Source organism: Protopterus annectens, chromosome 3.part1, assembly GCF_019279795.1.
Source record: "Protopterus annectens isolate FY-2018-M chromosome 3.part1, PAN1.0, whole genome shotgun sequence".
Taxonomy (NCBI): Eukaryota; Metazoa; Chordata; order Ceratodontiformes; family Protopteridae; genus Protopterus; species Protopterus annectens.
The window spans coordinates 1,075,657,216-1,075,681,611 of NC_056732.1; the positions used below are offsets into that span (position 1 = coordinate 1,075,657,216).

The 24,396-nt window shown below is 39.4% G+C and overlaps 1 protein-coding gene across 1 annotated transcript in view; it reads left to right on the plus strand.

Moving 5' to 3' along the window:
* Window positions 1–24,396, plus strand: part of LOC122798357 (mitogen-activated protein kinase kinase kinase 3-like) — a 749,834-nt gene that overhangs the window by 373,183 nt on the left and 352,255 nt on the right. The window contains exon 4 of the mRNA XM_044067209.1: window positions 9,823–9,922. Coding sequence (XP_043923144.1) covers window positions 9,823–9,922 — 100 coding nt within the window. The remainder of the gene's footprint in view (window positions 1–9,822; window positions 9,923–24,396) is intronic.

Here is a 24,396-nt window from a genome sequence, read left to right on the forward strand (position 1 = left end):
CTAATTATTCATCTCCTTCACTCTAGCGAAAAAAGAGCTTGCATTTGTCAAACATACATTTTCAGTTGATTGCCAGCTGCATTGTATTTTGCATTCAGGCAGCAAACTGCCCTGTGGTGAATGCTAGACAAGCTAGCTTTAACAGTGGGGCTTTCATTGCTTGTTTCAAAAATGTCTCCATTGCAATCATTTATTAATTGGTCTTCCCTACACACCTTCACTTTCAACCATAGTTTCAGAAGTTGAACTTCCTTTGTTATAACTATGTTGTAACATATGATCTTTTGAGCCTTGGCCCTTGGAGTGCTCTCTGGCTTCTTTCATTCTGGTGGTTAATGATTGGAATTCATCCCAAACAAGGTTGCTTTAAGGAAGGTTTTTAATCTTAGGAATAACAGATATTTTCTTACCATATTATTTGATGTATGAGAGGGCTATCCTTGATGGGACAGCAGTACACTTTCTCCATTCTGCTGTGACTGTGTTGTCCCTCCATCTAGCTATTGCTTGGGAGTCCACTTTAAGACAGACAGATATATCTTTGTTTATTACTTGATAGCAATGAAAGTGTCAGATTCTCATTGTTACTTTTTGATTTGTTAGAAGGTGCTTGCTTGTTTGTGTCAGCGGCGGGGGCGCTGGTGTTGTTTGAGCTTCACTGCACGTATTTGTCTGATGCTTGACATCATGGTGTTTGCTGATATGGGCATGTACATGTACAAATAAGGAATCTTCTAAACATTTGTGGAATTATGGCTGGTGGAAGAGATGAACCCAACCATGAGCCAATCAGAAAGAGTCCGCTTAAAGTTGGTGATGCTGATCTTATCAACCAGGGTTTTAAAGAAAGCTTACACAGTCATTGTTTAGAAAGATTTTTTTAGCATTTGTGTAACTTTTTAAAGCATTTCAAAGAGCTTACCTTTTCTAATTGGGCTTCTTTAAAAAAAAATAAAGAAATAGCAGTTTAGGCTCACTTTAAGCCTGACCTGCTGATATTTAACTAAAAATAACAGAAGATGGCATAGTGCTATGTGACACAGTGACACACAGATTAGCACTGCAGCCTTTACACACTTGGTTCTCCATTTTCATTCTTGGCTTAATTGCCTTCTTCGTGGGCTCTGCTTGTCTTCCCTTTGTCCACATACATAGACTTTTGCTGATTGCTCCAATTTTCTCCCATATCCCAAAGACGTACAGTAGGTAAACTGGTGATACTCCAAACTTCCCATAGTTACATATGCCATGTTGAGTGTGCATTCAGCAGTCAGATAACATACTATGCCGGATTAGAGTCTCTTTGCTTCACATATGTTGACTTTATGAATAGGATGTGGTTCCTATATGATCCTAAATTGGATGAAGCAGATAGATAATGACTGAAATTTAAATCATCAGCTAAACAATTCAAGCTCTGTAACAAAGCTGCACATTAAAAGGGTTACATATTCTTTACAATGAATTCTTAAGCATGGAACTCCCCTGTCCATTGTACTGTCTTTAACTGTATTCTTTCAATCTATCTATGCATCTAAAATATATGGAATGTGTATTGGCTAAATGTTCATGTTTGGTTGCAGATTCAGCTTGTATTCCTTGTTATGATTGTTTTTGTTGCTTTTGCCTTCTTGGCCCCGAACATGGCTGAAAAGGGTCTACAGACCAGTTCACTTACCCAGTTAACAAATGTGATAAATAAATACAATTCTTGTCTTCTGCATTCCTTTATATTTCATTCAAAAGAATCCTTTCCTTTTACCTGTAAGTTTTCTCTGAAAAAAAAAATAGCAACTGCAATGCATTGGAAAGTTATCTGTGTATTTGTCCAAAGCTTCTCACCCTACTCTTCAAAGCTACCTAAAACCAAACTGCTTTGCTTCTCCTAGAAGTATCAAATGTTTGTGTAGGTCTCTAGGAAGTAGAAGGGTAAGTGCTGAATAAATTCCTTGGATTCTTTGCTCCTTTATTATTTGAAAGTTTGCCATCTTTGTGTATATTTTCTCAGGATTTGCATGGAATATAGTATAAGAGCCCTGAAAAAACATACATGTGCTGCCTTGTTTCCTTTGCTTGAGATTGCACATACCACCTTCTGTTGATTGTTTTCCCACAGTTCTATTTATACTATACAGCACTTACGAGTTGCACAGGGCAACACATTAGCATGGCTGTGAAGCATAAACATGTACATTGTTTTATTATGCTTTGGGGCGTGCTGTTGCAGGGATATTGCTGGTTGATATAACACATGGTGCCATTTCCCGATCTGGTGCGCCTCAGCTGTTTTGAGTTGAAGCCCAATTACAGTGCCGGCATTCATTTCTAGATATTGGTAATATAATAAAGCCCCAATCGGCAACTGCCGACTGTGCTCCCCAAATACCTTGCACCTGGAACACCTGCTCCCTTTGCCCTACCCTAGTGCTCCTGCACTGTTGGAAGGTCCTATTGCCATCACCTAGGTCTTAAACTCAGAAACGTCTTGTATCAAACAGTTTATCTGATGCTAATTACGTTTTTCTGTTTTATTATTGGTTCTTATTCAAGTAGAGTTGGTAGAAGTCAAATATTAAGAGTTGTGTCTTTGTGAAGCCCAGCTTACGTTTCACATAAAGCAACAGCTATATAATTTGCTGTTGACTGGAGTTGTTGACAAACTCAGATGCATATCAGTGCATGTGTGAAATAAGAGAAACCTATCATATTAAGGCAGACTAATCTAATCAACAAAGGATAAATAAAGAAGGAAAGAACTATATGAACCTATATGAAACATAGAAAATTGAATTTTTGTGTTTTGCTACCATGGTTTGCCCATATCCCTGCTTTGGAATATTCTACAGTTCTTGATTAACTAGTATGCTGTTAGCTAAGCAACCACAAAATAAATAGATTTTCAAAAAAGTGAGTTGCATTTACATAGGTTTTAAATATTTTTGAGTAGAAGTTTTTTCAGTATTGAATGCTGTTTTTTTATAGTCCTTCCAATGTCGCTGATGTTATTTTATTTCAGGATATAGTGACTGTTTTTTGTCAGTCTTGTGAATATTAAAATAACTTTGTTTATTTGTTTATTTATTCATTCTTATTCTTTCTCTGCCCTGACATCTGGCTGTAACTAATTTCTCCAGTCATTCCCTTCATATGGTAATGGTAATTCATGTCCTTTTTTCTGGTTAATTCCACCTTCTTCTTTCGAAATCTATGTTTCTATATACTGCCATGTGGTGAGCCAATTGCACTGTAATACTATCGGCAGGAAAAAGCTTTTTTAAGTTTGCAAACTAGCAAATCAGTGGAGGGCAACACAGTGCACAGTAAATAGCATTATTGCCCTACAACAAGTGGTTGTCTGGTTTGGTTCTTGTCTTAGGTGCCTTCTGAGTGGGGTCTGCATGCACTTCCTGTGTTTATTCTGCTTTTCTTCATTATCCCAAGACATGTAGTATGTAGACTGGGAACTTAAGTTGTCCACAGGTGTTTGGGCAGTGTGTGGATATCTGTGAGAGAGATATATGGAAAAAGAGGCCTGGCAATCTACTTCCATTCCCTAGTTGCTGAGTAAACTCAATGGATGGTATTGGCTGTCCATAGGGTCATTATAGGAGTTGGATTTGATACAACAGCAATGGATGGGAGGAAGGATGTATGAATGGATGGATGGATGGATGGAGCCAAGTAAAATATGAGCATACAGTGATATCAGCATACTTGCACCATGCTTTATATGTACAGTATAACCTGCATCCCCAATGCTCTTTAAATCTGCAGTGTTAGTTGTTTGCAGTGGTAATCCAATGACTCCCCCAGCTGCTCAGTCATTAATCTCCGACTGACCTATAAGTAGAACAGCTAGCAAACTGATAGTTGGTAGGTTAGTATGTAAATGTAAATCCCCTGTTAATGGGCAGAAAATGCTCATCTGCCTACGTGTCTATCTTTCTATCTATATATCTATCCATTCTTTCATCGATCCACAACCCCTTTTTTCCCATTTTTACACATAGTCACATCAAAACTGACCATCATATAGAGCCAATGTTCATATAATTTCTTGAAATTAAGAAGATGTTCTTTGTGTTTCACTTTTGCAGTCATTACATTTGGGTAATCTGCTGGCAGGTTGCCCTCAGTCGGCCTGAAATCCAAAGTCTTGGGTCCTGCATCGGTTGCTGTCTCCTCTTCCATGACGTCATGTCGTCAGGGGTATAAAACATGCAGCCGACGCCATTTTCTTTAGTCTTTCTTGCCACGCGGTGCCTGAAGCAGAAGCATTTCGCAAGTGCTGGTCGGCCGACTACTGAAATATTCGAGTTTGAGTTTCAGAACCAGTCTTCACTAAAGCTAAGTACCCCATTGGGGAAACTTTTTCCTTGATCGATACCATTGTCAGAAAAAGTTAATAATTGTATAACTTGTGGGAAGCAAATACCTCATAAGGATTTCCATTTATACTGTATTCCTTGCCTAGGCCCTGATCACAACGTTCCTGACTGTCGGTTTTGTGCTAGATTTAACCAACGCACTATTAAGCGTCGATATATTTTTGCCTCAGAGTATTTTGGGAACAGATTTAACTACCCAGAAATGTCGTCGGATAGCAATCCGACTACCGGAGTACATAAAAAACGCAAAGAAAAGGACAGAGAAAGGCAGTCAACATCCAAACCCGACGATGCGGCTTCTCCTAAGCCAGTCGCCGGTTCACGGGACTCAGTGAGGTGCTTTCGCAGCCCCTGATACCCGCTACCTTCGATTCACAGGCCTCTACCGACACCCTTGTGGAGTCCGGCATGCCGCATGACACTCAAGGTATTGGACCAACGGATGTATCTCCCTCGGATGGGTACGGAGCCGCTGAGCAGGCACTGGCTTCTGAGGGTGTTTTCAGACCTCAACATTTGTTTATCAAACCGACGACAGCTGCAAAACCAAAGACAAAAGCATCTTCTAAAACTAGAAAATTGACGCATGAGTCACGTGCACAGGCCTCTATGCCTAAAAAACAAATGATCAAAATGGCTGAAGACCTTATTACCTTGATCAGGGGTACCCATCCCCCTCCAGATAAGAGGCCTAGGCAAGACACTGATTATAAATCTTCAGATCAGGTTTCTATTTCTTCTGATCAGGAATTATCTATACCTCCCTATGAGGATTCTGATGCAGAGGAGTCTATACCATCTGCATCTCCTCCTGAGGATTATTCATTTGGAGAAACCTTGCATACTTTGAGGGAGCATTTTCACTGGAAGAGTCAAGACTTCTCAGAATCAAAAAAGAGGCTCAGGGATTTCCTTCTTCTCCCTCAGCACAAGCCTTTAGCCATTCCCCCTGTTTTAGACATTGTGGATGATGTGTTTTTGGAGTCAAGCTTGACCCCTGACTCCTTACCTCCGGCTCCCAGTAAGCCTGACAGATATTACAGGGTCCCTGACTCACATCAATTTTTATTTAGAAACCCTGCTGCTGATCCTGAAACTATTTTCACTGGGTCCAAAGGGAGTTAGGGCCTCAACAGCAAAAAATCCTACCCCGTCTGACAGAGATTCAAGGGCACTGGACAGATGGGGAAAAAAGGTTTATGCATCTGCAACCTTGGCAATCAGGGCCTTAAACTGTCAATTTCATATGCTTAAGTACCAACAACATGTTATGGGATTGCTGAAACAGAAAACGATGTTGATTTCTGAATGTGCAGAAAATAAAGAATTGCAGGAATTATTGCATGCAGCTGAACAGGTTGGAAAGCATACGTTGCAATGTGGTTTTGACTCATTAGAGGCCTCCTGCAGGGCCGCAGTTACTGGATCTGTGATTAGGAGGCATGCCTGGCTAAAGGAACAAAATCTGCCTGATCATGTTAAAGCTAAATTGCTAGATGCACCTTTGCAGCATGATTCTCTGTTTGGTATTAAGGCAGAAGAGGTTTTAAAGAAAATGGAAGACAAAGCTAAGTCTATGCAAACTGTTAAAGACTTCTTACAAGTGTAGCCACCAAGATTCAGTAAACACTGGCCTACAAAAAATCGGTCCTTTCCTGTGTCAGACAGAGCTCAAAGGGGCAAATCCAGATGCCCTAAGGGTTCCAGTTACCAGGTGCAAGATTCATACAGGTCAAAGCAATGGGGTGCTTCTACCTCCAAATCTGGAGGAGATAAAGCGCAAACCTACAGAAAACAATCCCAATGACTTCCCTCTGCCTACACCAAGCACTTATCTTTTGGCAGCACCCATAGGGGAACAATTAGCACTTTTTGCTCAGAATTGGCAGTTAATAACCCAGGACAAGTGGGTATTAAACAAAGTATCACAGAGATACAGATTCCATTTCCACACTCTGCCAATGGCAAATGGTTGGCCAGATCTGCCAAAAAATCAATGGGCAGAGGCACAGAAACAGGTTACGTCCCTCATGGATATGGGGACCATTCAGCCAGTACCAGAACAGGAAAAAGGACAAGGTTTTTACTCAACACTGTTCTTGGTACCCAGAAAGGACAAGGCCTGGCAGCCAATACTGGATTTATTGATTTTGAACACATACCTGGACATTCCAAAATTCAAAATGCTGACCTTGCAGCAGCTTCTGCCCATGCTGGGCAAGAATGCTTGGCTGGTGACATTAGACTTAAAAGAGGCATACCTGCGTGTCCCAATAAGACAATTGTGCAGAAGATACCTCAGATTCAAGGCTGGCTTAATGCATTACCAATTCTCTGCACTGCCCTTTGGCTTATCTACTGCGCCCAGGGTCTTTACGAAGTGCCTGGCACCAGTAATTGCATTTTGCAGACAAAGAAGTATACAAATATATCCTTACTTGGTTGACTGTCTCATTCAAGCAGAGAACAAGGACATTCTTCTTCGACACCTGGCATTTGTGAAAAGGCTTCTAGCATGCCTAGGGTACACAGTAAACGAAAATAAATCACAACTGGTACCCTCTCAAAAGATAACATTCCTGGGTGCAAGCTTGAATACAACTGCCCAGATGGCTTACCTCACGCCAGACAAGCAAAGGCAACTGACTACTTACTTCAAACTGATGGCAACAAAAACCCAGTTATTTGCAAGACTAATTCTGCAGGTTCTGGGCTTCATGGCATCCTGCATCCTACTAATTCCATATGCAAGACTGCATATGAGGAAACTTCAGTGGTACCTAAAAAGTTTATGGAGTCAACATTCTCACAGTCTGGAAGCAATGATTCCTCTCATTCCCTGCCTACAACAGGAGTTTCTATGGTGGGCAAAGGCATGTCACCAAAACATGGGACGGGCCTTCACTCTACCCCCTTCCAGCCAAACCATAACAACAGACGCATCAGATTATGCCTGGGGGGTGCATATGGCAGGAAGATGCATTCAGGGCATATGGACCCAAAAACAAATGCATCTACATATCAACCAGAAAAAGATGCTAGCTGTTCAAAATGCCCTAACAGCCTTCAAAGACTTACTTCATCCAGGACAACTAATGATAAAGACGGACAATACCACGGTCATGTGGTATATAAACAAGCAAGGGGGCACACACTCCTACCCCCTTTGCAGATTAGCCATGGCACTGTGGGACACAGCTTTGACCTAACAAATACATCTTCAAGCTCAATTCCTGCCAGGAAAGCAAAATACTCTGGCAGACGACTTAAGCAGAAACCTTATGGATCCTCACGAGTGGAAACTAAATACACAAGTCTTCAGCATGATAACAGAGAAATGGAGGAGCTCAGACATAGACCTATTTGCCTCTCCTCAAAATTATCAATTGAAAAGATTCTGCACAAGGACTTATCACAGGCAAGCATGGAAAGTGGACGCCCTATCCTTCAGTTGGAAAAACCTATCAGTTTATGCCTTTCCTCCTCTGCCTCTTCTCCCCAAGGTCCTCCTAAAAGTCAGACAAGAGAAACCAAGGATGATACTAATTGCCCCGGACTGGCCCCGCCAATACTGGTACCCAATCCTAAGGAACTTGTCTCAATACCCTGCTTGGACCTTACCTCAAAGACCTCAACTACTGACCCAAAACAATCAGATCCTGCACAATCAACTACAGACACTGAACCTGGCAGCATGGCTGATCATGTAGTTATACAAACAACACCTCTCAGTAAAGCTGTGATGGATGTCATTTTGGAAGCCAGAAGGCCTAGTACTAGAAAATCTTATGCTGACAAATGGAAGAGATTTTGTGCTTCGAATCAAGCACAAGGAACTGATATAGCAGAACCAAATATTCCTCACATATTACAATACTTGACTGAGATGCTTGACAATTAAAATCCATGCCTCTGCCATTTCAGCTCATTACAATACAGAGCCATCAATCTTTTCTCATCCTTTACTAAAGCAGTATCTTAGAGGAACCAAAAATTTAAGGCCTCAGTTATGTGTTGGAAAAGCTCACCATGCCTCCATTTGAACCAGCTGCTACCGCTGATATAAAGTTCTTATCATGGGAAACAGCTCTGCTACTAGCAATTACTTCAGCAAGAAGAGTTTCAGAGCTACAGGCCCTCATGGCTGTAGAGCCTTTTATCATATTTTACCCAGACAGGGTGTCTCTGAGGACAAATCCTACATTTATGCCTAAGGTGGTTTCCAGTGTGGCTCTTAACCAAACAATTAATCTGCCAACCTTTTATCCAAATCCGCAGAACAAGGGGGAGAGAATTCTGCATTCCCTGGACGTACACAGACAGGTAAGATTCTACTTGAGCAGGACTAAAGCTCTAAGAAAAACTGAGCAATTACTAGTGTCATATGCTGCAGGATCAAAAGGAAAGGCTATTTCAAAGCAGACAGTTTCAAAGTGGATAAGCCACTGCATCCGTTTCTGCTACTTACACCATGGTAAACCTGTACCCAAGGGCATTAGGTCTCATTCCACCAGAGCTGCAGCTACTTCAGCAGCCTTTCTCAGAGGAGTACCAACCAAAGACATTCTAGAGGCTGCTACTTGGAGTTCTGTTCACACCTTTACAAAGCATTATCATTTGCCTCTCTACTTTAAGTCCAGGGCAGGCTTTGCCACTGCAGTTCTGCAGGGCCTTATAGCCACACCTAATGCTGTTTAGCTCCAGCCTCCCAACCATAGCTTTTTGATTCTACCCAAATGTAATGACTGCAAAAGTGAAACACGAAGAACATAGTACAGTTGTGTACACTTACCATAAATGTAGATGTTCGAGTGTATTCACTGTTGCAGTCCAGGTTACCCTCCCGTCACCCCCCTGTCATTCTGGAGTTTATCTTTCCTTCTCTATCTTCTACAACCTATGTGGTGTATTTGCTTGTAGATGAAGGTAAAGTTTTTATTGATGCATGTATGTGTATATATATATATATATATATATATATATATATATATATATATATATATATATATATAGCTACCTTTTTCGGGGCACCTGACATCGGGGGCAAGAAAAACTAAAGAAAATGGCGTTGGCTGCATGTTTTATACCCCTGAAGACCTGACGTCATGGAAGAGGAGACAGCATCCGACGCAGGACCCAAGACGTTGGAATTCAGGCCGACTGAGGGCAACCTGCCAGCAGATTACCCAAATGTAATGACTGCAACAGTGAATACACTCGAACATCTACATTTATGGTAAGTGTACACAACTGTACTGTATGTCACATCAGAGAATTGCATGTTGCTGATTATTTAATAGTATAAAAAAGACATTGTGTAATTGCTAGTAAAATTTACCTGCATTATATGGTTTATAACTGTTTTCTGTGTTCTAGATGTTTGCATAATTAAGCATAGACTCATTAATTGATTATCTTTTGCTTCTTCTTTCAGGATCTTTCAGTTTCAGAAGCCTATTAAATTCAGAGACGTAGTCCTAAGAGTTACAGATGCTTTTGGACAACAGCTGGAACTCCATTATGTTAATAATGAGGTATGCTTTTGTTGGGATAGGAGGAAGAACTGTTCAGTCAGTTTTCTCATAAACCATAATATAAAAGAGATTTTGAATCTGCTTTTAATACTCAGCATGGAATTGCTGAACTTGGATCCAGAGGTGTGCGTTTTCATAGATTAGTGGAAAATGTTTTTTTGTGGTCACATCTCAGTGATAAGTAGTGGAGCCATGGCTTATATTAATGTTGCATTAATCATCACTTAAATGTGCAGTGTTTTAGGACTTATGTATGAATATGTCATATTCTCAGGGTGTTTTTTATTGAATTTTAAGGTGACCCTGAGGTCATGGTACATCATCATTAGTAGGAAACAGGAAAGTGTCACACACCTGTTAGTGAAGCTGGGTCTGGTATACTTTGCTCACTTTTAGAGATTGTAGGGGCACAGACAGTTAGGAGGCTATGTAGTAGCAGGCAGCCAGAATTGCACAGGATTTGTACTCAAAGACACGTAATGAGTAAAAGTTATCATAAAAAAAATAAAATATATCAATTTGTTATCCAGGTAGGCCTACTTGACAACACAGTCCCTTGAGAGAGAGAGAGAGGGAGAGAGAGAAAAGACATGATGAAAATAGCCAGGCATCTCAGGAGAGTAGAATTCAAGAGTGCTATACTATAAAGAACTTTGCAGGAACGTGATGCAGATGTTAGCCATATATAAACTGTATTCTGTGCGAGTAGATCAGATCAACAGTTTGACAGTGTAGAGAAGTACATTAAGAAAAAAAAATCAATTTTATTTAAAAAAGACATTAATTACTAGTACCAGTTGAATTAGCCTTGCTCCAGATGAGAGCAGTATGTTGTAAAAACAAAATCATCATAATGGTATAAGGTTCCAAAAGTATTAAACAGTTTTCCAATGTGAGTAGTGCAGTCTGAATTCAGGCCTGCATCTGGTGGTCCATAAGATATTATCTTCCTAAGTGTATGCTTCCTTTGAAGAATGTGTTTATACATTTTTCTCATTTTACAAATTATAACAATAACTACTACAGTCATCCACATGTACACTAATGAAACAGCATAATAATTCTCCAGTATAAGTTTTAGCAACCAAGACCTATTTCATTAAGTGGAAGGTATTGTGCCTCTGTTGCCAGCCTTAGGAAGTCAACTAGTTTCACCCAAAGCTTTGTGCCTTAGCAGAGCCTCACTCCATAGGGTATTATGTCAAGGGAGAAGAATAGGAGCATTTCTCCCTGGGCCTCCGCTGAAAACAGGATTTGTGGAACCTAGTCGGACTTTCCCGGTCAACAAATGTTAAATAAATAAAAAAATAGTGTCTCCAGTATTCATCAGTTCTTCTGCAGTTCCTGTCCTTAATACAGGTGGGGTTTATCACTTATAGATAAATTTAAAGTTAATGAATGCAGTGGCTGGCAAAGTTTTTAGTTTATACCAGGCAATTAGGATATTTATCTTTTCTGTAATGTCCTACCCTATTTCAGTTTCCTAGGCTTGTTTCACAGAAATGAAAAGAGACTCAAGGTTTGAGCACATTTCTGTGTACATGCTCCATCTAGTAAACGTCCGTATAACCTTTTTGCGAACACATATTATAGAGTTTAAATGGCATTTGTACAACTCCAGGAGGAACTCTGTCCAAGCCTAATTTAACCAAACGAAAAGCAACAGGACACTGCTGTGAGTATATAAAACTGGATAAAATTTAATCAAGCTAAAAAAACACAAGGTAAGTGCTTTCGGGATTCACCCTTCATCAGACAGAAACACATTAAACAAACAACATTTTTAAAAGGTAAAACAGCCAATAGCATCTAATGAAAAACCCGCCTATTTAGAAGGGTGGTTTTAACTGGTATTATATCATTTAATCCCGGTTCCCTGTGTGCCATAAATTCAATAATCCATCTGGATTCAGCCAAAGCTGTCTGGTGTTTAACATCCCCCCCCCCTGTTATTCAACCTAATATTAACAATGGCTCTAAATTTGAAGCTATGTGTTGGATTTCCACTAATATGCCTATACAAAGCATTGCTCGAATCACAATTCCTAATGCTACTCAAATGTTGTAGAATCCTAACTTTGAACATATTGTTGGTCATTCCAACATAAAAACAGGGGCAATACACACATTCAGCTAAGTATACTATGTTGGTAGTCCTGCATGTGGCCGTCCCTTTTAAATGAAACACCTTCCTTGTCATCGGATGTGTGAATGTAACTTCCTTATTAATATAATCACAGGCCTTACATATCCCGCAGGGAAGTGTACCTGCCAAGGTTTTAAAAGATCCACTGTAAACACTCAACCTTTCACTACACAACAAATCCTTAAGATTCCTATTCCTCCTATATCGAAATCTAGGATTGTTGTCAACAATGCCCCTAAGACCCACATCACTAGTTAGAATATTCCAGTTATTTTGTACAATCTTGCAAATATCATTAATGTTACTACCATAGGTGAACATTAGTTTAGGACCCCCTTGTATATGGCTACGACTATTGTTACCTATGGGTTCTTCTCCCTGGGACCTCTTTAACCATGGCTTATATCTCGTCCGTCTAAGTTTAATGCTACTATCAATGACACGATGTACCAAATCATCTCCATATCCCCTATCCTTGAAACAATGGCCAAGTTTATCCAATTCTTCATCAAACTGTGTATCCACAGCACTCACTCTAGATACCCGACTCACCTGCCCTCTAACGATGTTAGGAAACACCTGACGGGGGTGCATACTATCAAACGATAGCAGGGTATTTTGCCAACACTCCTTCCTGTGTAGGCTGGAGATGAAACCTTCCTGTGTTTGTTCCACACAGACATCCAAAAACTCTAAGTGAGTATAGGAGGTGTTGGCTGTAAATTTCAAAAATGTGGTAGTGGAGTGGATATAGGATAAGAAACGGTCAAACAAACTACAATCACCATTCCACAGAATAAAAATATAATCTACAAAACGTGTGTACATGGTGATGTAGCCCTACCATTCATCATTATTTAGAATTTTAGATGATTCCCAGTTAGAAAGGACCAGATTAGCATAGGTATATGCACAGGGGGTACCCCTTGTGTTTTTTTAGCTTGATTAAATTTTATCCAGTTTTATATACTCACAGCAGTGTCCTGTTGCTTTTCGTTTGGTTTTGTTCGTGTTTTGGAGTCTAGCAGGACTTTGGCATAGCGTACAGATTTATTTTACTTGCTTCCAAGCCTAATTTAGCAGACCTCTCTATATATCTATCTGTCATTATGCTTGTCTCTCATCTTGATCTGTGCAGATTATTCAAATTATCTCAGATCCCCTTTTCACATAATGTATCTATCCAGAAATGAATGTTTTACTTCATTCATTGTTGTCATTGTGTGGTTATTCAATAAAGTTTGAGCACCCACATGCTGAAAGGATATCCAACCCCAAAATCTCATTGTAGCACCTGTGAAGCATTTTCCAGAGCCTTTCCTGTCATTTCCATTGATGCCATTGTAACAGTATATAATTTTTAGTTGTATCAGAGATGTACAAGCATTGTCTCTAGCAAAAATCAGATAGGTTTAAGAATTTGCACCAAATATTTAGCTAAACTATGCCGCTGGATATCTGGGACCCAGCCCTTACCCTGTAAGAAGTACTACAGCTTCATATAAATTCCATAGGAAGGCTTTTATCAGCTTCTGGGCTATTTAGTCAGCCTGTAAACAGTAATTGAATAGATGTTCTACAGCGAATAGTATTTTATATAAAACCAGCATTGTGAAGGTTGAAATTTTGAAAGAAAGGTAAGCTTCATCAGATTACATTGTAAAATAAGGTTTTCAAGCTCTATGCATAGACTATGGCTATTGAATTCTAACAGCTCTGGGCCTGTTATGTTTAGGTTGATGCCTAGGTATGAGGTTGTGTCCAGTACAACTGTTGCCAAATTCCTTACAACCTGGTGTTGTAGAAAGTGACAAGTTTAAATAATGGCTTTCACTGGGACTTATCTGGCTTCATCAACTGAGTATAGAATGCCACTATCTGGACTACGTTTTGTGGGGTAAAAGGACTTTGAATAGATCTGTCAGCCATAAAATACAAACATCCAAAAAAGGCTGGAATATATATATATATATATATATATATATATATATATATATATATATATATATATATATGTGTGTGTGTGTGTGTGTGTGTATGAGCTTGTTGTACACTTATTACAATTTCCTGACAGAAAGTGTAGTCTTAGATTGAACAAATATTTTATTATTTATGCATGTATGTTTGTAATTTATTTTCATTTGTTTACTGTGAAAGTCCGACTGAGCAAACAAGCCCCCTTTCAGTGGAGGCCTAGGCTGGAAACCTCCACAAGAAATAACAGTAGTACATATACAATGTACAGAATACTTAGTTAACATTTAGTAGCACTAAATAACAGTCGCACGCACATACTGTATACAACGCACAGAATACTGATATAACATTTTGCAGCATTACATACAAAGTGAGGAGAAGTAAAACAGATAAGTTACGAAATAACAAGTATATTTTGCAGCAACATAGTCATCGCTGGGTGCAGTATATTAGCTCAGATCTAGTTATAAGCATTTTGCCATAAGAAAATTGGAACACAGAAAAATTAGAGGAGAAATAGTCACTGACTTTTGTGTACATAGGAGAGGAAAGTTAGGAATAATACAGCCTGGGAAATAACAAGCCATTATGGACTACAATGTACACTGTAAATGTGAGAGGGTAAAGCAGTTATAACAGACCAAAGACATATAATCTCCCAAGTTACTAGGGGACCTCTTAAGAACTAAGAAATCAGCTTTTTCAACTCCATTTCTTAGAAACCATACATGTGTACCACACTTAATTATAGAAATCATTAATAAAATCATGAGTTACACCACCAGAAACTATATGCACCTGTATTATACTGTGGGCTGAATTAATTACTTGATAATCTTTTCCTATGTGAACTTTCCAGAAAAATCTGTCTCCCTACCTTATGTGTTTAATATGTAGATACTGCAATCTTGGGACAAGAATTGCTGCCCCTCTTTACTCAATAAAAGGATAGCTGTCCAGTTCCTCAGCATACAGACTTTTCTTGGTCATGGTCATCATTTGCTGTCTTTTACTTCCGGGTGTACTGGAGGTCATTAATATGAGCTGTGTATACAGATGTGAGTTTGGAAACTGAAGTGTGCACACTAGAAAGAAAGAAAAAAACAGAATAAGAGAAACAACTTAAAACTCCATGCAGCTGTGATACAGGTAACCACACTACCCTAACTTGTAGAGTTGTTGTTGTTTGTCTTTCGGCTTTTCCCGGTAAGGGGTCGCCACAGCGGAACTCCAGTCCACTAATGATTGGCAGTAGATTTTTATGAAACGCTGAGGTGCCAGCTCGACACTCAACCTTCAACGAAGGCATGCCCATTTACGCACGCATGTCTTTAAGATGACTAAATGTTGTGCAGCAATAGTATATTATCAGTTGGTCTGTTAAAGTTACCGTTTTTTTAATTTAAATTACTGCTGCCTGCAGACCATCATCTCAGAAAAAAAAAGCATAGGTAGGTGCATGTCAGTTACAGAGGGCATGGGAATGACTGGCTACAAGTAAGCTAAGGTAAAAAAAATTCATTCACCATCACTTTGCAACAGTACAATGTGTATATCCTATTACTATAGCATACAAGAACATCTTGGAACATATGCCAAGTGCCTACATAGTGACAGCTCACCAGAATCGTTCTAACACGTATCTCGTCATGTAGTAAAAACACGAGTTGCTAGTCAGCAGTCAAAGTATCCCATTCTGTCTATCTTCCACTTAACCACTTTATAGTATTGAGCATCATTTTTAAGATTTTCTCCCCCACGAACCCATTTAGTTAAAGTTTCAGAGACACCCAATATTGCCTTTGTTTGGTTGGATGCTTCTCTAGCTAGCCTGCTTGTTCATTAACATTTCTTCCTAACCCTCCCACCCTTTTGCTGTTGTTGTTTTATAAGGTTGTGTCTCTGGCCTCCACCTCTTATGATTATTTGATTTTCAAAGTCCCTCTCTCCCCTCTTTCATTGCTGTTAACTGTTGTATAAGCTATTTATGTACTTTTCCAACCTATAGTGTTCCATAGCTCCACGATACTGAGTGGGTACCCAACAAAACAGTATTACTCTTGAGTAAACCTCCTTTATTACGTATTATCTCCTGTTCATTTTCCTGGAGCTCAGCAAAGCTTGGAGTCCTAGCCTGCATTCCAGTATCCAGTGACTTTAAGACAAAGTTAAGTATCTTTTGACTGCTAACTCACATTTAAGTTATTTTGAGTGACTGCTACTGTTTCTTGCTTTTATGTGTACATTTCACTTAATTTTATTTATAAAAATGTTTGCTCTTCCTCCCACTGTTATTACTATAATATATGGTGCAGAGGTGCAGTGGTTAATGTTGTCGCCTGACAGCAAGAGGTTCTCTGGTTTGATTCTCGGCTGGGGTGCCTTCTGTGCGGAATTTGCATGTTCTCCCTTCGTGTGAGTTTCCTCCGGGTACTCAGGTTTCCTCCCACAATCCAAAGACATGTATCTGGAGCATTTCTCTCCAGGCCTGTGCTGAAAATAGGCTTTGTCCTAAACGAACTTTCCCGGTCAACAAAATAATAAATAAAATAAAAATACTATAAGTCTTTCTTGAAATTACCTTCAGCAAGGGATCTCAGTTGTTTAAGTGGCTTCTGGCAGTATTGCACTTGTGGATCCCTTCTACTGTGTTTTTACATTAGGAGGGCTGGGTTTAGTGATCTTGTGGCAGGAGGTGTTTGCTTGGCCTATCTAAGTTGGGAAGTACACAAAAGGACTCATAGTGTTGCTATTTTATTGGCCAGAGGGCTTATTAGTTAGTTTTCTGTTTTTTTCCTGTGCTGCCATACATTTTGTGTGTTTGCTTGGGTTAGCAGTGCCCTGTACAGTAGCATACATGTAGAAAGTAATTTTTTCCTGTAGAATGTTTCATAAAACTGTACCCTTTAGAACAGCAGTATAGCACATATACCTTGTGCTCTGACAAGCTTGAAGCAGATAGTTGGGCATTGAGTAGCAATACCTAGAGATTTAGTAGAATTCAGTTTTGTGTAAACATTAAAGTTAGTAGAGGTTTGTACTGTTTAGCATAATTTGCCCCAGTAAAGCACCCATATTAGTCTGCACCAAGAAATCACCGTTAATAGCCTTCTAACCCAAATATACCACCCCCTTGAAGCTCGCAAATCAAAAGACTGGACAGTTTGGATGTGCATTTTCCTAATTTGTCTGTAGCCAGCTTGTTGGAATGTAGCAATTGTGTCATGTTAACTGACAACCTCTTAATCTTTAAAGAACCAGATACTTTGTGCGAGAGGTGTACTTACACAATGAAACTGAAGACCAAACTCTAGCATGCAAGTGCACATCAGGTTGTCGAAACCATGCATACCACATCCACCTCACATTGCACACAACACACACATAGACTAATATATGTTGAGGCATGTAAAAGCAATCTTACTGAACAATAAAGATCGCCTGGACCACCCATTGTCAAAGCTGCACGTCAGCAATCCCAAAGGCACTCAGAAAAAACACCTAACACTACACATACTGTCACTCTCGGTGGAGCCCCAAACACTAAGCCCCTAAGGCAAGCAAGCACACTCCTAAGACTCTCACCATAGGAGACTGCATTGTAAGATATACTGATGTCCCTCTAACCAGGTGAACAAGGAGAAGAGAACTGTTGCCGCTTATCTAGAGCCAGGATCTGCCAAATTATTTCATTACACCACAGGTACCAGTATGATTCCATCATAGTCCATGTAGGTGTAAATGACCTGAGATATAGCTCCCTAGACTATATGAAGAGAGATATTGTGGAGCTTTCAGACTATGTATCTTAGGCTGGCATGAGCCTAGCACTGAGCAATATATTACCATTACTGAAGACAATGCCACAGTACAAGCAAAAAATTATTAATTTCAACAACTGGCTGTTTTCTGGTGTCATTCTAAAGAGATCCAGTGTTTGTCAACTTGGAAGGACATGCTTAGCAGACAAAGTTGCTTTTCCAAGGACGGTGTACACCCTTCCCCTCTAGGCTTTCAAATACTGGCTTATCCACTCCTCGCCTTTTTTCAGGTAATGAAAAAACAACAAACAATGTTTGCCAGGTAAAGCACCCTCAATATGTGAGACCACAAATGCAAAAAGAAATTAGAGGAGTGCACCATGAGCTGTAAAAACGAAGTACTGTCCAAATAGATAAAAATCCAAGGTTTAATAGGAAGAAACCATACAAACAAACGAGTGAAACTGCAGTAAGTAAGCGCTTTCGCGTTGAAATCAATGCTTCATCAGACATCAAATGCAGTCAACTAACAAGTTCTTATATACACTAAATGACATCATTACCTAGTTTAAATGAGCAAATCAAGTACAAGAAACAATTAAAAAGCTGGAGACTAATTAAAAACAACAAAAGGACCACTTATGATAAAGTGAAAAACACATAAAAAGCACATAAAACTAATGCCTTAGTGGTCTATTGGCTAAAAAAGGTTTTAATGCTACTCTTTCATTCAGTCCAAATTTGTGGGCTTGTAGTTTCAAAATCCATTTCCCCTCTCTTTCTTCTGTACGGTTCCTGATGTTACCCAATCTGCCTCCTTTACTAACCTTTTCCAACACCCTAAACTTAAAACTGTGTGAGGAACCATTATCTAAAATGTGTTTTGCCACGGCGTTGGTGATGTTAACTTTCTCAATGGCATAGATATGTTCCCTCATGCGCTCACGTAGACTCCTAGTCGTCATGCCGACACAAAAAACACAGTACAGGAACCGTACAGAAGAAAGAGAGGGGAAATGGATTTTGAAACTACAAGCCCACAAATTTGGACTGAATGAAAGAGTAGCATTAAAACCTTTTTTAGCCATTAGACCACTAAGGCATTAGTTTTATGTGCTTTTTATGTGTTTTTCACTTTATCATAAGTGGTCCTTTTGTTGTTTTTAATTAGTCTTCAGCTTTTTAATTGTTTCTTGTACTTGATTTGCTCATTTAAACTAGGTAATGATGTCATTTAGTGTATATAAGAACTTGTTAGTTGACTGCATTTGATGTCTGATGAAGCATTGATTTCAGCGCGAAAGCGCTTACTTACTGCAGTTTCACTCGTTTGTTTGTATGGTTTTTTCCTATTAAACCTTGGATTTTTATCTATTTGGACAGTACTTCGTTTTTACAGCTCATGGTGCACTCCTCTAATTTCTTTTTGCATTTTTTCAGGTAATGCCAAACTGACAAATCTACCGACACAGCAAAATCAACTCGACTGAACCTCAGGGTGTAACTACTCAATGCCAGGAGCCTAAATAAAAAAAAAATGCATTTCTTCCAAGCCCTTCTCACACTTGAGAATTTAGACATCTGTGCATTTACCGAGACATGGTTTAAAGTGGCAGAGAGTACCGCAGCAGTGCAAGGTTTCAGTGCCTTCCACACTTTTAGACTAGAAGCTTCATAGACAAGGGATAAAGGTGGGCTGTCTCAGTACACATCAGTAACAAACATACTTCTAGAGTGGTCAAACAGGATGATGTGCTGGAGTTCCTTCACATGCAGATCACCATACACAAAAGCCTATACCATGTCCTAGCCAGTTATAGGTCACCCTCCATGTCCCAAGAAGCAGACATTGCATATTTGGACCTACTAGAGATACTTACCTTCCAACCTAACACCCTAATCATGGGAGACATTAATTAACCCTCTATAAACTGGGAATCCTACATGGCCTCAAATCTACAGGCACAGAGATTCCTGGACCACCACTGAACAAATAGTGAGTATGCCCAGTAGACGTTTTGACATACTGGACCTCAAGAAGCTCACAAATATGGGAGAATGCTGCAGCCCCCCCCACCAGAATGTCTTGTCCTCCCTGGTAAGATCCAACCATAAAGCTGTCTCCTTCAAAATCAAAATTAAAAACAATAAAAGATTGGAACTATTTCAAGACAAATGACCTTTTATCAAGTGATGGATTGTCAAAATTTGATGCCCTTCCAAACTCCAGTAACACACCAGCATATGCTAATTTGCTCTCAGAAACTCTGTACAACCATGTCAATAGCTACATAGAGGCTGCTGTACCTACCTGAATAAAGCCAAGGACTAACCCCAAAAACAATCCAGCCTGGTGGCATTCCTAATTAAATAAGACATATAAGTAAAATATTATGGCAAAAATCAGCGAGGGTAATTCCCATAAAAATAAAAACTCTCTCATCTAAATAAATAGCCAACTAAGAGGGCTAGTTATGTCAAACAAAGCCAACTTTTTTAGGATAGCCTGCCAGGTGAAAGATAACCATAAGACCTTCTATAGCTATGTCAAAAACCTCAAGGCCAGCACACAGCAATATGCTAAACTGGTGGTTAATGATGTCACATTCAACCAGCCTGGTGGTATAGTGAACCTGTTAGCATACTAATTCAGTTCCAAATTTACATGTGTCTTACCCCAAACCATCCGCCCTGTATACCCTCAAACATAACCCTTCCAAATATAACTAGGGAGAGGAGGATATACTGGCTGCACTCACTAAAGCCAAGAAAATGGCAACAGTGGGCCACAGTAACATCCCAGGATAAGGATGCCTCCTAATTAGTCTAAAATACAACTTAATGGGACCCCTGGAGTCATTATTTAAGTATATTCTTAAAACAGGCTTTGTGACACTTAAATGGAGGACTGCAACAGTCATCCCCTTTATAAGGGAGGAGCTTCAGCTGTTGCTCGAAACTACAGACCCATTAGTCTGACTAATTTTATTTGCAAAGCCATGGAAGAATTGTTATGGAAATTATCAGCAAAGACGTAGGACCCCTCCAGGTATTGGATCCATCCCAGGATGCCTCCTAATTAGTCTAAAATACAACTTAATGGGACCCCTGGAGTCATTATTTAAGTATATTCTTAAAACAGGCTTTGTGACACTTAAAATTGAGGACTGCAACAGTCATCCCCTTTATAAGGGAGGACCTTCAGCAGTTGCTCGAAACTACAGACCCATTAGTCTGACTAATTTTATTTGCAAAGCCATGGAATAATTGTTATGGAAATTATCAACAAAGACGTAGGACCCCTCCAGGTATTGGATCCATCCCAGTTTAACTTTATCAAAGGATGATCATGCTTACTGAATCTGGTAGACTTCTTTGACAAGGTCACTAAAGCAATGGATGAGGGGAGAATGGTACATACTACATTCCTAGATCTGGCTAAAGCATTTGATACAGTACATCACTTGGGCATTTAAAATAAACTTATAGAAGTAGGTATAAACCCCTTTATAACATGCTGGATAGCTAGCTGGCTCACAGATAGGACACAGGAAGTTAGAATCAGTGAGGCCACCTCCACAAAGAGAACGGTCAACAGTGGAATTCTCCAGGGCTCTGTACTAGGCCCACTGTTCTTTAGCATCTACTTCTCAGATGTCAAAGCCAATGTCAAAAGCCTCTGGCTAATCAAGTTCGCAGATGACTGCAAACTGGGAGAAGCCATTGAATCTCCCAAGATGATAACAACCTTCAGGAAGGTCTAATACAGACAAATGCTTTGTGCCAAAGCCATGACTTAAAACTCAGTACCAAGAAATGCATGATAGTACCTTTCGGGAAGTATACTAACCTGAGTAACTATGTCATCAATAAAACACCCTTAAAAGTTGACTAGGATATGGAAACTCATGTAGATAGTAACCTAGCCTTCGACCAACATATGTCCAGGGTAGTACGAAAATCCTTCTATGTTGCCCAACTTCTAAGCAAAGGCATGGCATCTAGGTCCAAGAGAGGTCATTCTACTACTGTACTAGTTTGTCATCAGACCCATCATAGAGTATAATGCCCCTTTGGTATGTACCTGACCAGACACATGCAGCAATTGGAATGTCTACAAAGAATCCTTACAAAAAGAATACAGGGAGTAAACACAATGTCCTGTGCTGATCACCTCAAAGTACTGTGTCTTTACTGAGAGGTGATCTTTGCCTAGAATACAGGCAGGGGATCCCACAAGATTTTTTGCAGAGGGGGGTGAAAATCCAGAGCACCCCCACGCAGCTATTCCAGTGTCCCATTACTTGGCTATTTCTCCCCATTTACCATAAACACTGTTCAAAACTCTGTGGGCATACTGTTTTATGCTTTAATTCTACAATGATTACAGATATTTGGATTTCATTTTCAACTTTTATTTCAAATGTTATAGCACAAACACTGATAGACATTTGCTAAACAAAGCAGTAGAGTCTTACAATGAAAACAGACTTAGCATTAAAACTTATCTGCCTTTGAATCTCACATTCACTGAACAGCATTGAAACCCACATTCAAAGAAAATCCATCTGGCCAGTGGGGGTGGGGGGGGGGTAAGTTTACCTCTGGGCTCTTTTCAAATCATAGCCCCCTTGCACACATTTTTAGGATCATGCAAAAGTTCTTTGATTCACATTCTTGATTGTATTAAATTTTAATATATAACAATTAAACAATAATACATTACCACCTGTTAGAGCGTGTTTTAAATTTATAGATTTAAACATTTTCCATTAAGCAATGAAACAAAACATATGAGCCAATAATTACAAAGCTGCCCAGTTCAGAACATTTTCAACCATAAAAAGCCACTATAAACTTCTGTCATTACAATCCACCAATATCAGTCATTATGCACAATCTCTGCAGAAGTAAAAGTTGTCTGAATAATTCCACATTAAAAGGATCTGAAACTAATGAAGAGGTTGCTGCTAGAAAACGTTATATGTCAGTGTTTCATCTACAAATTCAGTACCTGTGCTGCCCTTGAAGAATAAATTGACTGTTACATTAAAAATGGTGAGTTGGTATACTGCAATAGGGAATGGATGGCAAACTGAAAAACAGGTTCATAATTACTAGGCATCTCTTCCAAAGGAGGACATACTGAGTACTGCAGTACCCCGCCCCCTAAAAATACAAATCTGCATGCTGTGGGTGTAGAATCTACAGCCCTCTGCTTCAAGACGGAAGTATACTACCTTTTGTGCTAACACAGCTTTAAAATTCTATACCACAATAGTGATCCCTTTTGCTAAACAAAACAGTTGCACATTTTTTGCAGACTTAGCATAAGCAGCAGTACACTTCTCTCCCCATGAAGCTCACAATTCCTTGAAAATGCACTTGAAAATAAATTCCACCTGCAAACTCTGCCTAGGGCATTGCACTGTCTCACACACACACCTCAATGTCTTAGTGCAAGAAATCTGGACAAAGCCTAAAATAAATAAGGTCAGATTATACGTACTGTTCTCATGAACTTAGAAAATTGCTAGAATAACAGGATTTATGTTAGTATGCATTTTTCTAAAGGATATGAAGTCTAAAACTCAAATGTCTATCATTGTTTAGCAACTTCAATTCTTTTTAGGAGGAATAGACAAAATATGGGGCAAAAATCTGGACATTAGAAATCTGGACAGTTGAGGGGTATGTTACCTGCCTCTTACACACACACACACACACACACACACACACACACACACACACACACACACACACACACACACACACACACACACACACACACACACACACACACCATGCCACTCAATCTCTTAGCACAAGAAATCTGGACAAAGCCCATCATAATGGGGGTGGGGGGGGCAAAAGCCCAAAACTAGGCACACATTTTAAATATTCCTCTTTTAAATTTAGAAAGTTGCTAGAATAACATGATTTGTGTTAGAGTGCATTTTCTGAAGGATATGAAGTCTGAAACTCAAAGGCTTGTCATTATTTAGTAAAAAAAAACACAATAGAATTTTTATGAGGAACAAACCAAAAATATAAGGCACAAATCTGGACATTTTATGAAAATCTATACAGGTCAGAGGTATGACACACACATACATCCCCCTACCTCCTTGATGGAATAAGTTTGGCATTAGTATGCGTTTTCTGAAGGATATGAAATCTAAATCTCAAATGTTTACCATTATTTTCTGATTTCAGTCCTCAGTGATCTGCCAGAAGAACACAATTTTTTTGAGAAACAAACTGAAAATATGATGCAAAAATCTGAACAATTGTGAGGTATGAACCCCCACTCCCCACCTCCCTCTTAATAACGATACGTATAGATAGGTATTTTTTTATTTATTATTTATTTTACATTTGTTAACTGGGATAGTCCAACTGGATACATGTCCATTTTCAGTGGAGGCCCGGGGAGAAAAGCTTCAAAGAAACACATACGCAAGACATACAGACAATATATTTTACTTGTTTCTAGTATATTCAACCAGACAATATAGATGAGCACAAATTATTAATTTCTTACAAAGACATATACAATGATCAATATATGTACTAAGAATAAAGTATAT